A 15,885-nucleotide genomic window follows, 5' to 3' on the forward strand; every position below is an offset into this window, starting at 1 on the left:
GGAAAATGTGTGCAGATTAGCCCAGCACATTTTCTGAGGTTGATCTCCCATCATTTTCATTACAAAACTTCAAATAAATCCCAGGTGAGTGCACACTCCCCGTGCGGATGGTCAAATTCCTCACAGCCTCTCAGTTTGTACTTTATCCAGCCAATGCTGTTGGGCTCACTCCCAGTTCACAGTTCCCCAAAGAAATATTCTTGACCATTCACCAAAGCAAACTCCTTAGGTCTTTCTTTAAGCTCCTCACAAAATGTTTCAAGTCTCTGTATACACCAAATCACTCTTGTCCAACAATTTGGCATTTTTCTTTCCTCCCCTATGTCAGAGTCTTGACCAGACTCATTGAACCCTCCAGGGTCTCCTCTATTTATCAGTTGTATAAGGTTCCTTTTTTCCCCAGGGCTCACCAGACCCCTCTGGGTTTTAGGCTGTGTTAGATTTTGTGGTGCGATTGTTGGCACCTGCCATAACTTGGGTTTCTTGGGCTCCCTTAACCCTCCTCATTAGCCTTCTTCTTTGTGTTGTGTCTCGCTCACCTCCCTCCTCCATGGGCAACCCTAGTACGTTCTTGGTTTTCTGGTGTGCTCCAGAAGGATGTTGTCAGAGCGTGGGCGTTACTGCTCATTCCTCTCTTCGCTCTGTCTGCTATAGAAGCATTTGCTTCTCTGATTTTTCCCGTCTCGGCAGCTTCATCGGCCTTCAAAGGTTCCTCCTCTCCATTTCTCTCTTTGCTGCCTTAGCTATAGAAGTGTTTGCTTCTCAGATTCTGTCCCTCCCGGGAGCTTTGTTGGCCTTTGTACTTTGAACAAAGGATTAATTCCTTCCCTCTGTTCTGGTCTTGGTGTTCGTTTCCAGGCCCCAGGCCCAACATGGCTTCAACCTGGTCACACCACCAGGTGAGACAGTACTTTCGACCCTGTCTCCTCCACAACAGTATTGCTGCACTTGGCGCTGGCCATTTGGCATCTCTCTCTATCTGCTCTTCATTGCCACTTTTGGCCTCGTGGTCTAGCATGGCCCCACACCTACAAGAGGCGTGCCTCTGTGAATTACTCCTCTTCCTCCATTCGAGCTGCATCGTCTCTTTATTCACTCCGCCGTATTTCAAAGGGGCGTGTTGTTCTCCACCAGCTGCTGAGCTCAAGGTGCTTCCAGCCAAAGATATAGAAGCAATGTCATTGGGCCTCATTACACGGAAGGCGGTTAGGGTTAACGGTCACCGGTAATGGTACCGGTGACCGGTAACCCTTACCGCCTTACTACGAGGCCGCTTTGCGGGTTGGTACTTTAACACCTGCTTTTTAGCAGGCGTTAAAAACCAACCCGCAAAGGGACCAGGGTGCTAATTACGGTACCGCAGTTTGCGGTACCGTAATTAGCACCTTCCCCATTCCCATTATGCCCTATGGGGCAAAAATGGGAATGGGGAAGGGCAATGGGGGAAGGGGGAATTACCGCCCCGCCAACCTTGGAATAGGGCGGTAATTCCCCTTTCCTCCAAGGTGGTGCCGGTATTTTACCGGCATGGACCAAGGTGCTTACAGCACCTTGGTCCACCGCGTACCGTGTAATGAGGCCCATTGTGTTTTGAATGCCACACAGAGATGCCATTAGTCTTTTACACTCCCACATATAAGGTGTTCCCTCAAAGGGTGTTCCTTATAGCAGTGGGAGTTCTTGTCCCCTAGAGGGGAGTCACTCCCAGTGAGTTCCTGCTTTCCCAGACCCCCTATGGAGAATCTTGCTTAGCGGCTCCCCTCTATAGCCTCAAAGGGGATGACTCCCCCCTGGGATGAATTGCCCAGACTTGTCACAATAGTTAACGCACTGAGGGGGTTACAGGTATGATGCAGGGGTAGCAGAGGTAGCTGGGATGGGTAAGAGCAGGGTAGTGGGAGGAGCATCAGAGGGCAAGAATTTTCAGAGGGGAGAGGTGGGGTTGAGTGGAGTGATTGGCAAGATGTACATTGAAGATGAGGGCCGTCAGGTCTTGCGACTTGCAAGCCTTCTTGAAGAGTGGGGTGGAAGAGGCCGATCTTACCCTGACGACATACTATACCAAACAATTCACTCACTCGCCCATTCTCATAAAATGTCCTTCTTCAGTGTACAGCTTTGTGGAGTACTTCTTAGGTGAGGAAAGTATGTTATTTGTATGTGTTTCTATGAAAATGTAGGTGTTCTAACCCTTACCTGGGTCTCTAATCTCGATTCGAACTTCTTTTACATTCGAGCAAGTTATTTTTCTTTTTATTACTTTCTCTCCCTAATCTTTCTCCATCTCTTCCCACATTCCAACATCACTGTGTTTTTCGATCTCTTCAATTTATCTCTTCTTTTTTTTCTCTGTGAGTGTTTTATCTCTTTTCCCTTTTTCTTCCTGCCATCCAGTCCTTTTCACCTGTTATTCTGTTACCTAATTTCCTCTGGAATTGTGTTGCATTCTCCCCTCTCTCTTTTCTACTCACATTTGCTATTCTTTGTTTCCCTTCAACCGGTTCCTTGCTGACTGTTTTCGTCATGTGTTCCTCTTTTCTTCTCTTTCTGTCTCACAATATACCCTCCACCTGTCTTGCCTCGGTCCTGCTTTCAATCATTGGTTACTCTTCTATGAATCCTTTGCTTCCTCTAGTTTTCTCTCCATTTCTACCATGATTCTCCCCTTTGCCTTTCCACAACTAGTCTCTCATCTTTTCCTTTTTCCTCCTTTTCCCTTCACCCACCCTCTTCAATTCTTCTCGTCTCTCCCATTACTCTGATCTAGCTCCACATGTTTATTTATTCTTTCCCTATTTTGTTCTCTTCTTTGATTCCTATTGCTTACACCTCACCCCATGTCAGGAGGGTCAATTTCACTTAGTCATAGCCTTTTAGTAAACATCACTTTGTATGCTCGGACTTGAAGACCTATGTAAAAAGAATAAGTACAAGCCCCAGAATGCAAAGAGTGAGTTGATAAAAAGCCAGGATGGAAAGAATTGACTTCAATGTTATGTGACCAGTTGGTAACTACACATTGGGCCTCATTACGAGTATGGAGGTAGCCATATTGCTTTTAGCGGCATGGCTAACCCACACCGGGTACCGGGTCCGGGTTCCAGAAATAGGGAATTACTGGGCCATGCTGACTTTGTCAGGCCCGGTAATTCCCATTCTCGGGACCGGGACCCAGTACATCCCCATTCCCATTTGAGCCCCCATAGGGCTCAGTGGGAATGGGGAGGATTCTAACAACAGGCCCGTTAATGACGGGCCCGTTGTTAGCATCCTGGTCCGCTCGCGGGACCCACTAAGGACACCTGGTTTTACCAGATGCCTTCAGTGGGACCCGCTGCAGACCTCGTAATGTGGCGGCCCGGAATGTACGGTGCCGGTCCCTTACCGGCACCGTACATTCTGGGACCCCCTTCCTCGTAATGAGGCCCATTGTTTTTGTCATTTTTTTCTCTGAGCTTCTACCTTTTTTATGTATTGCTAATATGGACCCCTTGTATCTCCTTTTGTTCCTCTCTCCCATGTGTGGCCACCTCATCTTGCCTTGTCTCTTCATCCCAGGTATCAATGCCCAGGCCCGAAGGCTACAAAAGAGCCGTTCCCGGGCTGCCTCTGGTGGAAACACGCCAGTCAGGGACCGGGATGACCGGCTGTCGCTCCGGCGCAGCATCAGTGACATGAACCTGAACACCAAGAAACGACGCGAGCGCAAGAACGTCAAGAGCATGGTGGCCAACGAGGACGAGGACCCTGGTCAGTGCACAGAGCCTATCCTGCCAGATGGGACTTTCGAGACACCAACCTCCGCGGAAGGGGCCACAAATCCTGCCAGTGCTGATGATGTTGCCGACACTGTAGACACCGGCGACTTGGAACGTCTTTCCCAGTGCCTAATACAGCCACCCAGCGAGCTTCCGTACTTTCTCCTGCTGCAAGGCTACAACGAAAAGCAGGTCAGAGCCTAGGAGCCTTCAAATGCGGGCATGGAGTTAATCCATTAATGTACCATTTATTGTTAAACTGGGGTAGGGAAATGCTCTTTGTACATTAACCTAAACCCCAAATGCGCAGAATTGTGTTCCTTAATTGTTTATTTGTACATTGCAACATGTTTTGAATTTGTATGGAGCATTTTAAATAAGCCCATGTTGAATGTGTGCTGAAAAGCAACTAAAGTCGTATTATACAGAGAACGTTGTGGAAGTGGCCGCTATGTGGATTTGTGTTTCCAGAAAGCATTATACTAATGTCACTAGCAGTCTTGAGAGACAGTTCTGAAAAACAAACCAGCCGCCTGGGTAAAAGATTATGAAAAAAATATGATAGGTTATTTATAACGCGCTTAATACCCAGAGGTTTCTAAGTGGGGACCCGGGGATCAAACCTCTGTTGCTTTGTGTGGTATTGCTTCAAAGGCGAGCACGTTACCCCTGAGCTATCCTGCTGAGACATTATGCTCCATTTAGCCATGTTTTCGCCCCAGATTGTAGATTCCACAGACAGACATGGGTGCAGTTCCAGTTGCAAGCTTTCTTTCCTTACCTATCCCTGCCACTTTACTCTCTAGTCAACTCTTGCATGACCCGTGCTGTCCCAGAATATGACGAGCACGCTGTACTTCCTGACGCATCTGCAAAGAGCTAAGGCCCCCACGTCCCCCCAGAGGGGCATTATCACTACTGGGATCCCACATGCACGTCAACCTTACTGCTTTCCCAGCAGGCTAATGGGGTGTTTATGCTTCAGGACCTCTAAAGACCCTGAGAGTTTAAGGGGGGCTAACTGGAATCACCCTGGTGCTAAACAATGGACTGCAGCTGTTAGAGCGTCACCTTTTTGCTAAGCAGACAACCTCCCACGGCTTGCCTTAAACTGGGCGCCGATAGGCAGGGTTCCTGTTTTTGTCGTGCGTTTTCCATAAATAAGGCAGGCATGTTGTTGGCCACCTTTATTTATCTTACGCCAATGGTTCTCCTAAGCTGTCAGTCACCCTTTAAAATGCTCTAAGCGGCCTTGCGCACGCGACCCTGCCAGCTTCTCCCACAAACAGGGTAGCATTCAGATAATGTTTGGCACATGCCAAGCTGCTCAGGCACTCGCCGCGCCCTTCCAAAAAGACACTTAATCGCGTGAGAAAAGGTGCCCTCCATCGTCAGGAAATGGCCATTGCTACCGTTTGCTGGAGCCACTGCCTACAACGTGAATGCCATCTTAACGAATCAGAATGCCATCTTATTATCCACCTCGGCCTGCAAATCTCCTGCTCCAATCTCATTCACATTGACCACAGCGACCCTAAATAAACAGTCAGTCCTCATCTAGATGGAGACTAGCTGAATACCTTTGCGTATCAGTCATCAGCAGCCTGAGTGGAGGCGCTGTCCAATCAGGATGCTCGGAGCGGGGACTGTATTCTATGGTACAAGCCGGCATTCCGAGCAGCCTCGTTGGCCAGCGCCTGTTCGCTCCCCCGCTCCCACTCACCTTAGCACCTGTGTAGTTTCCTACACGGGTACTAATGATGTCTTTTTTTTATAAAAAAAAAAAAAAAGAAACGTAACTTTCCTGCGTGGCGCTGTCTCGCGTCGTGCGGTGCTGTTGTCCCCTCACTCCGTTGTCATGTTGATGGCAGCCATCAGCGCTGCAAAACGCTGGGTCGGGCTGGGCTGCGCATGAAAGTTACGTTTGTTTATTTTTATATTTTTTTAAAAAACGTTAGCACCCAAGTAGGGATCTACAAGGGTGCTAATGGTGATATGCTCCTCGGCGGCGGGCTGACCCTGTCGGTAACGGCGCCGCTGCCCTCCTTACGGGACCCCCGCTTCGCTCGTACCCTTAACTTGTGCCGGCAGATTGTTACCGACTAGGTCTTTCTTCCTTCTCCTCCCCATTTTCCTTCACTTTTCTCCCTTGTCCTTTCTCCGATCTTTCTCTTCTCTTTTTCGCTCCACATCACTCTCTCTTTCCTTTGTCCTGCCTCTGTCTTCCGGATGGCCCTTTGCGTGCTAAATTTCCTTCTATCTTTTTTATGTTCCTGATTGTTTCTTCCCTCGCCCTCCTCCCTCCATATCCACTCTTCCTGCCTCTCCCTAAGCTAAGCAACACCGGCTGAAACATTATAAGAGGCGCGTCGACCTTATACGAGAAAGACATGTATACACTGGGAAAGTATCAAGCGATGTATATGGGTTAAACGCCTACACACATGCAGTAGGCAATGTGTACATTGTCATGGTTATGCAATATGTGAATGGCCACTGTATGTATGATTTACTTTTAGCCAGTGCAGAGCAGCAGTGACTAGCTTTTAAGAGTCCTTTCTTCTAAAACGCCTTTCTGTTACACTTTACAGTCATTCATTCATAAGGAACTGTTGATGGCCACCCATATTATCTAAGCTGGGGAATAACGACCCCAGGAGTGGTAGTAGTTTAGTCCAGTTCTGTATTGCTTTCAGTTGCCAAAATGGTTGTTTGGTAAAGCGCCATATATTCCCATTCATTAGGAAACCGGTTTGGCAACGCTTGATAGTTCGAGGGCACTTTGCCCTAGGTACAAGGAGCTGCCCCTGGGGATAGCCATAAATAGTGACTAGTGCAGCATTCCAAGGAAGTAGTTCCACATGTGCTCCCTGCCAAATCACATATGTTGAATGCTGTGCGGTCGCCCGGCATGTTTCATAGAGTCTGATCCAGTTCTAGAACAATTCAGGACTGTGGATTACCAGGTATGGACTGGGAACTAAAAGAGGCCCTGGAAATAAAGTTCAAGGTGGCCCCAGATGAAACATTTTCAGCAAGCCCAATGCTTTTCCTATGAGAAAATGTGGAAATGCCAGACAAAAGAGGCCCAGGGTGCAGAGGCCCACCGGGAAATCTCCAGCGTTCCCTATATGCCAGTCCACCCCTAGATTAACCACGTGATTAACTATTGGGGCACCTCCCCGGCACACCTCAAGACGTACTCACTAGGCCGAATAAATCATTTTTTGCCTTGAAAATGACCCCTGAGGGTCGAAATACGTGTCGGCAACACTAATAAACACTTGATACACTCCTAAAACCAATAATTCGTATGCATTATTATAGAGAATACACTCTCAATCTCATCCCAGTACCTGGCGCAAACGTGAAGAGTCTCAACCCCCCTTTCAATTTTCAGCCAAGATCAGTGGGGCACTGTCCTAAGTGGAGCCAAGCCACACGCAGCAGGGTACGCAACAAACTCCTAATCATGTGTGGCAGTCCCGTGTTTCTAGTGCTCCCACCAACTCTTACACAATTCTTCTGTGTCTCCTCCAGAGCCAATTTCAAAACTCTTCGGTGGTATCAGTTTTCATTTCCCTGCATTGTCTTTTTATACGAGAATCTCCTTTGAGTTCCACATTTACGGTTTGTTGTAAAAGGTTCAGCTCACCTGAGCATGTGCCAAACAAAAGCAGAGTCTGCCCATTAACTATAGTAACAGATTATAGCAACACCATCCTGAAGTGACTCTACTTTCTTGCAGAAACTGACATGAGTCCACACTGGCACACCTCGCCACTTGTTGGTAGAGTTCCTAGTGAGCAGGATCTGATGTGGCTCGTGCCACCTCGGGGATATGCAACTCTTATGCTGGTGGCTCTTTATGAATACAAAAAACATAACTGAGAGTACACATGTACCTTATGTTTACTCGGCTCGAGTTGCAGCGCTTATTGCAGTAACGAGAACCTTCATGCTTTCACAGTTTTCTTGGTAGTGGTTTGGAACGATCCACGGACATTTTGAATGTACCCTCCTTCATTTGTGTGTTGCAACTGCAAACATTCAGAGACTTTAGATAGCAATTCAAGAAGGTTGTGCCTGATGCATCTTCTTTGGAAAGGGGTTCTGGCAACTCTTTTTTTTTTGTAACATGTTGAATGCAACATCTGCTTTCTCTTGGGGGATATCTGAAAATACACCATCTGGGCTACTGTGCATAGTACTTTTCAATTAGTACGCTAAATCTCACCCCAGAAAATGTACGAGAAAAGATTATCTAAGTAGGAACACGTGCTTATCAGTCCCGGGCCATAGAAAGAGGTACAGTAATAGGTGCAATACAGGTTTATTAGAGATACCAACTGCTTTATCTGTGGTAGAAGAGAGAGAGGAACATTTAGAACATCTTTGAACCAAAGTGCTGAGTGATGTCCTGGGAGGATAGCTCAGTGGCAGCGTGCTCGCCTTGGAAACAAGATGACACGAAGTAGCACAGGTTTAATCCCCGGGTCTGCGCTTAGAAACCTCTTGGTATTAAGCGCGTTATGAATGCGCAACTAAGACATATTCCTGTGACAGCGCCTTGATGCCCCCGGGCTGTGTGAGCGCTTTAAAAAATGCAAATAAATAAAAAATAAATACATTTGCTTTTTTTATCCACAATGGAAGGTAGATATTTCCCCTGAAACACAAATTCCACAAATGGATTTTCTTGGTCAATAGGTATCATTAAATGCCTGGCAATGTTAACTTTACCCAGATAGTCCTAACCTTATTTTCGTGCCACTTCCCCTTGCATTTCAATTTGAGAAAGGAAATGCTGAATGAAAAAACGTTAAGTGTGGTTTGTTTGGGCAATCAAATGTCCAATATCCTTCCTGTTTCCAATAATGGCAGGTAGTACTGCTTCCTATAAGCACCCTCTGAGAACCCATGACATTTTGAAAACCATGGGTAACACTACCTCCTCTGCCCTGGCCGCTTCCCCAACCATTTCCGGTGTTGCATTTGCGTTTGCGCTTAAAGCTTCACAATTGAAACATTAGCTTAGATTAATTTATTTCATGTTTCTATTCCTGACACACCACACAATGATTAGCTACCGCCACATGATCCTTTAATGGCTTTGTTTGCCATCCAACACATATCACCTTCAACGGTTGTTGAAACTTGGGTAGAAGCCTTTGAACAAACACAGCATCCACTGTCCCTTTGGAAGTTTCTTCTGCTTTGTTAATCCGTTAAGCTCTCTGAAAACAATCTTCAACTGATCTAAATATTTGGCCGGATATTCATTCTTGTTCTGTTTACAATTGTTAATTTTTGTCCAGTCTGTTTTTCTCCATTGCCTACCACAGGTATATTTCTCAACAAATGTTCCTTTGGCAGCATCACTTCAGCACACCTATTCCTGGATTCTGTGCAGGCCAACCACAGATGCTGGCACGCTTCACCATAAGGTCACTCGTCTGCACTCTTTTAGTTCATTCTAATTTCATAAATTCTTCCACAACAGCTCCGACTGATGAGAAATCGTTTTAAACAGATCCAGATATTCTTTTTAGATTTCGCTCACAATTCCTAGGATGCATCTTGTACCATTTCAGTTCAGTTGCTTATATACACACATTCATACTTTACTTTACTTTTCTTTACAGGTCTATATTTGTCCAGACCTATTAACGCACCTATCTATCTACTCACTTTAAGTAAGCGGTCCCTAACTAACTAGCCCCATCCATCCACCAGACTGTATTGATCTTTACTGCATCAAAAATAAAAACGGCTGTGTGCACAACCTGACTCACTTGTCCTCACAGACTGCCTTGATGACATATCCTTTAACACCACTTTGGAAGAATGGTCAAAGTTGGGCCAGTGATCCCCATATCGGAACACCTGCCATTAGAGGGTATTTCAGACGGGTGCTGGTTTCAGTAGTCAGGATCCATAATGGAGAACCTGTCCAAAGTGTTGCACTGGCTCTTGGACTGAGACAATATTTGAATGGCTTATCAGTCATTCTGGAGAGTGCCCGTCTGTGCCCAGGCACACCCTCCTTTCGCGCCACTGACCTTTCAGGAAATGTCTCCATTTCTCATTAGTGCAGGTCACTGCTTTTCCTGTCTGTCTCCTGAGAGACACGGTCTTGAGCACAGTTCAGAGCATGGAAAGTTCCAATAAGCGGGACACCAATATCAGCAGCATTGGAGGCCCTTTGATTTTAGAGCACAATGAAATGAGTTCAGATTCTTTCCGGTTCTTTTCCTGGATGGAAAAGTAGGCTTTTGATGGAAAAGAAGCACAGAGGCCATCCTGGCCCTATGGAATTCCTCAGACACTAAACGAGGGAGAAGCGAGATAGAAGCTATTGGAAACCTTGTGTTTATAAATGCAGTACAGTGAGAGGGGGGATAGGCTAGACAGGTAAGTAGCTTCAGAGGTTAAGTGTCAAGAGTTGGTAAGGGGGAGATATGAGAGTGGCATGTAAATGCCCCACTGTCCTAAATGCAGCCTAGAGCCAAGGAGAGACATGCAGGAGACATTTAAACACATCCGGGATGTGAATAGACTAGAGAAGGTGGGCATGCAAGAGGAGTAGGCTCAGAGGGAGGAGGGTCTATGAACAGGATCATGAGGTAAGACGTGTTGGTTGGGTACTCAAGACAAAAAGACAGACATTTTCTGCGCAATGGGCAGCCAACGCACGAACGCCCGTCCCGGCAAAAGAATGGGAGCAAAATCACTAACAGAATGAAAGCAAATGAAGGCCATGGACAGACACAGGTGAGTAAGCAACGGCTGAGGGCAAAGATGGAGTTGGAAACTGGCCACAATATGCATTGAAAATAAAGAGGGCGCAAATTAAGAATTGCAGATATCGGATGTTCAAAAATAGAGAGACCATGAATGGCTTTTTCTAAAGATAAAGACTTGGTTCATCCAGGGTGGTGAGGTTTGGAAGAGATACTGATAATCATAATGTTTGTTTTTTTAATTGGTTTTGCTGTATACTGGAAATTCCAGTTTCAGAGCACCGCTTAGCGGTTGGTGGAACACACATTTGTGGTTCTCAATTGTGCAAAGATGGGATGCAGTTTGTAGAGCTGATCACTCCCACTCCCCACCCGACAAAGACAGCGTAGAGAGATTGCAGACAACTTGAAAAGGTCATAATTTTTACAGTTATTGTGTATACATGAAAAGGTTGACATTTTGTCATTACATGCAACAAACTGGCTGTTGATATTGTCCTATTTTTTTCTTCAAAGTTCTGGCACTCTTTTTGTACGAGATATTTTGAAATGGGACCTTTGCAGGTGACGTACTTGGGTTCCAGAGGAGGAACTGCTGGCTGACGCAGCCATAGAGACTGCACTTTCAATATGTTGACATGTCCAATCCTTTCTGACGTGTGCTTGGCACTGGGCCTTAGTATTGCGTGCTACAGCTTGCCCGCTGCAGTCCCAGGGCCCCTTAGCCAAAGCACGCCACAGGACATGAAGGGATCAGGGGGACAGAGCAGGGAAGCAGAGGAAATCAGAGGCACTACCTCAGAAAAGGGAAATTACACGTGACAAGCTGTCAGAAGTGGCAGATGACCTGAGGGCAGGCGAGGTGAGAGTTCCCTTGCTCTTATAGACAGACAATTCTACCCCGTTGACCCACACGCAAAATCTGTTTACTGTGATTTTACTGAAAACTCCATGGAAAAAATCACTGATTTTTTTAAATGGTTTATTTAGGGGGGTCACCCCCAAACCCCAAGATTCCCTATTTTTTTAACATTCAAATCCCTCCCCACCAATTTTAACCCCTTACCCTCCCCCCATATATATATATATATATTTTCCATTCTGTGTTTTTTCGATGGATTTGTTTCAGTTAAATAATCCATCGAAAAACAATTTCCCGTAGGCTCTGGTAATAAATTGTTTCATCAATAAACTGACCATCACTCAAATTGATTATTATGCTTTGGGACCGGGATCACAACGAGTTTTATCCAAATGGATTTTCATGGTGGGACTTCCCGTCACTAGAACAAATACTTTGGAAAAAATGGATAACACCTTGTCTGACTGCTTAAGGTGGAAACCACACCTGAATAGCATAATCGGGAAAGCTGGAGGCACCTCAGTAAGTTGCCTTCACTTTTCCAGGATCTACTGAAATGGCGTCCTAATTAACTTGGACGAGACTGCCACGGATCAAGCCATGTGACCCATTTGCTTTGGCTGAGCTATACGCGGGCCTGCATACAGGCACTGATGAGCAAGGCCAAGCAGTGGAAACTCTGTCAAAACCAGTGGATCAATATCCAGATGTGCTATCATGAGGATAGTGGTCCCGCGTTTTCCAAAGATGCGTACCCTATCCCACTGCACAATCGCACATCCCTCCCCCACTCTCTTGCAAACTATGATTCTGAGGAAAATATACTGATAGGTAATTTTTGTCTTTTCAGTTTGCCTAAAGTTACACTTCCCTGATCCTTCATAATCACTATTAATCTGGTTTAATTGATCCCAATTCGGTGCCATGTCCAGACTCGTTTGAATGAGGTGGCCCAAGTCGGGCACTGATTTATGCAGGGGTGGCATGAAGTACGAGTGCACACACAGATTATGATCATAGTTTAGGATAATGGGTTGGCACGTGTGGTGGCCAATCAGATTCCAGGAGTAGCATGTGCCACCCTAGGCCACTCCCTGGACACGCCCCTGTCCCAATTCAAGAGATGAAAGTGGTTGACAAGAAAAACCTATTTGTATTACCTTCTTTAGCTGAGGATAATGTCAGTGATGTTTTCATAAAATGACTGATTTGCAGAAACTCTACTAGAAAAGTACAAGTGAAAAGTGGAAACTCGTCTCGGAACAGTGGATCAAACCTTACAAAACCAGAACAAGTGCTAAAGCCTCTCTACACTGAAAGGTCAAAAACCAAATGCCTCTAGATATGAAGTGGATACAAATAATCTCTACACTCAAGCAGGACTGGAGCATTTATCAAACATCACACGTGGTTCTTTTACTTGTGTACATATACTTGCTGGTGTTTATTTTTTCTTTGCTATCAGGGGTAGTGCAAATTCCATTGTATAAACAAGATCAGTGTTTTTACTGTTCTTGGCTGTAGCATTTTACTTAGTTTGTCTTCCAGATCTATTGGAGGACAGGAATGGAAAAAGAATTAAAGGCAGCCGTGCTACCTTCTTTTAAAAGGATCACGTTGCTACACTGTTTAATCTGCTTTCAGGTGGTTCTTATCACTGCTGAATTTTTATTTTAAAGCAGCACACACTGGGCCTCATTATGAGTTGGCGATAATTTGGTGGTGAAACTGCAGAATTACAGTTAAACTCAATTACCGTTACTGCCACTTGGTTCAGCGGCTTTACTGCAAGATTACTACAAGTGTTGGTAGGGTGGCGTTAATCCACATTTTATGAGTCCACAGGACTTCATGGGGATTTCAGCAGAATTACCACCAGCGGAAATTTGGTGGCAGTAATTTCGCCTTTTTCGCAGATTATTGACCTTACCATCAAAAATATTAGGGGGTGTTTGTCCCCCCCAACTTTCATGGCACACTATTTTGTCCCCATTCATTTGAATGGGGCACCTTTTCTTCAGAGGTCATGTCCCCCCCAACATTTTCAGCAGAGTTTCTCCACTGCGTAGTAATGTAGCGTTAATGGAAGTAGTGTCACATTACTGCCGTTTTTACCCACACCGCCTTACTTGTAATGAGTCCCACTGTTCCTTTACCTGTGAACCCATACTTTGCTTGTATTTATTTTTTACTTTGCCGTCAAGAATGTTCAAGGCTCTTTTGTGATAACAGGGTCAAGTTTTTGCTGTTCTTGGCCACAGCATCTAAGTCTCTTTTCTACAGGACAGTAACATGAAACACACTTAAAGGTAATCATGTGCTGACTGTGCCGCGGTTGCACCAACGGCACACCTAATACAAGCCCGTCTGCGCCTGTGTGACAGAGAGCCACTGCCGCTAACCTGTTCCCACTTGTCTTCATCTTTTTCTCGCTTCAGTAAACTTTTCTACTTTACTGACAAACGACCCACTTTAAGTGAGCACCACCCTGATATGTTTGATGACGCCAAAGCCGGCCTACAATTATATCACATCTATAATCACCTGTTGCCTACCAAGGCCGACAGCGAAAATGCGGCATCTTTGAACATCCACCTCTGCGCTTCAACCATGGATGATTCTAGTCTACTGGGCCAGCTGCACTCATCAATACACATTCACTATTTAAGCATTGCTTAAAGGTAAAAGGATTGATCTAGACTCGCCATCTTCTTCGCTTGTTTATAGGAGTGTCTTGGATTTCAGAAGAAGCCTTGGCTCTATATGATGGATTTATCCCAAATAACTATGTTATACTCACTCAAAGTAGGGGGAGGAGGATCACCACTCTCAAGCCAGACTTGGGAGCGTAGTAGGGTCTGCTCAGAACTAGCATCTATTTTCTAAAGCACAATCCTTACTATCCTTGAAGTCAGTCACATGAATAACAGTTCAGAGACACTACACTTTACTGGAGAGAACTGAAATACTTCAAAGGTCATCACCACAAAGGCCTTTGAGGCCTTTCATTTACTATCACCTGAAAACATAACGGGCCTCATCTTGAACTGGGCGGAATTATTACTGCCACATTTACTGCTCTGTCCAATCTCGAGTTGGGTGGAAAGTGGGAGTTTTAACTCAAGCTTTTTGCTGGAGGTAAAAATCTCCCCTTTCCATCTGTTTTCGGTGCTAATATCGCCAGCACTAACAGCGCCAAGAAAGGCCCTTTGGGAGCCCAATGGGAATGGGGATTTACCTCCCCACCGCAGCTCAGGATCCGGCTCAAATTGCACCTGACCAAGTTGCATTAACGCTAATAGCGTCTGGCGCCGGGTTATATCGCAGCGCATTTACCGGCGGGGTACCGGCCAACTCAGGATGAGGCCCAATGTCTGTGATTTCCTCTAGTGAAAATTCAGGCTTCTTTTTTGAACCACTGTCGGCCCATTGATTTAAACGATTGTTGCAAAGCACTCAGATCCAGCCTGTGATCACTGATCTCAATAATGTTTCTTCGAAACAGGCTTCGATTAGATATGAACTGAAGAAGTCAGTAGTCATGCAACCTCTGCAGAAACAACCTATGACTCCAGCAGGTCCTAACAACTAGTGAGTCATCTGAAAATATCCATTTATCTGATTCCCCGCAAGAGAAGATGGCGGCCTCCCGCTCCAAGAAGGCTCGGAACAGGGGTTTTACTGTGTGGTAAAGACCCCATTCTTAGCCTCCTCATTGGCTGGGAGGCTGCTACACCTCCCTCACCGGGTACTAATTTTTAATATCTATCTCTGCACGCGTGTACGTTTTATCTGATCATTCGCTTTTTGCGTTTTTGTCATGAGATCTCGGCAGATATGGATAGTTAGATAGTTAGAATTTAAAGGTAGCCGTTAAAAATTGCAACACTTGAATGAATATGAACCTGTTAAAGTTAAAGCATTCAAAAGCTGATTTGTAGTCATAGATCTTTCCATATTTGATATTGTATATTTTGGCCACCATTCCTTGGTCACTTCGTCTCACTCTTAAGATCGGTTAAAATCAATGGGGTGGTGGTTAATCGGGCTCTTTCGATATACACTAAGATCACTCAAGACATTGTTGGTAATATTCAACCCTCTAAGAATGCTAAAGAAGCTATTCTTGTATTTGGAACAACTACATAGGGCCAAAGCTGTGATTGCTTTGATTCCTTCACACCTAGATTTTTCACAAGCATTCTATCTGGGCCTGACCCAACATCTTCTCAATAGTTTACAACATCTAGAAACGCATCTGCTCTTCTGCCGGGCCTATTTCCGAAGTTGATGTCATATCTATGATCCTTCAGACTGCTCCTCCAGACCCTCTATCTCCCTGTCTGGATAAATCTGTCTACCCTGTTTTGGCTTCCTTCCTTACTACTTTCTTGAATCTCTCGTTGTTCTCAGGTTCCTTCCCCTTAGGTTTTAAACATGCCACTGTTCTCCCTCTCCTCGTAAACACTTGACTTGTCTGACCCATCTAATTTCCATCCTCACTCCCTCTTTCTGAACTTAT

The 15,885-nt window shown here is 45.4% G+C and overlaps 1 protein-coding gene across 1 annotated transcript in view; it reads left to right on the forward strand.

Moving 5' to 3' along the window:
* RASIP1 (Ras interacting protein 1) overlaps positions 1–15,885 on the forward strand; it is a 263,056-nt gene that overhangs the window by 111,662 nt on the left and 135,509 nt on the right. The window contains exon 4 of the mRNA XM_069607023.1: positions 3,559–3,950. Coding sequence (XP_069463124.1) covers positions 3,559–3,950 — 392 coding nt within the window. The remainder of the gene's footprint in view (positions 1–3,558; positions 3,951–15,885) is intronic.

Source organism: Ambystoma mexicanum, chromosome 1p (assembly GCF_040938575.1).
Source record: "Ambystoma mexicanum isolate Mex_15411 chromosome 1p, UKY_AmexF1_1, whole genome shotgun sequence".
Lineage (NCBI taxonomy): Eukaryota > Metazoa > Chordata > Amphibia > Caudata > Ambystomatidae > Ambystoma > Ambystoma mexicanum.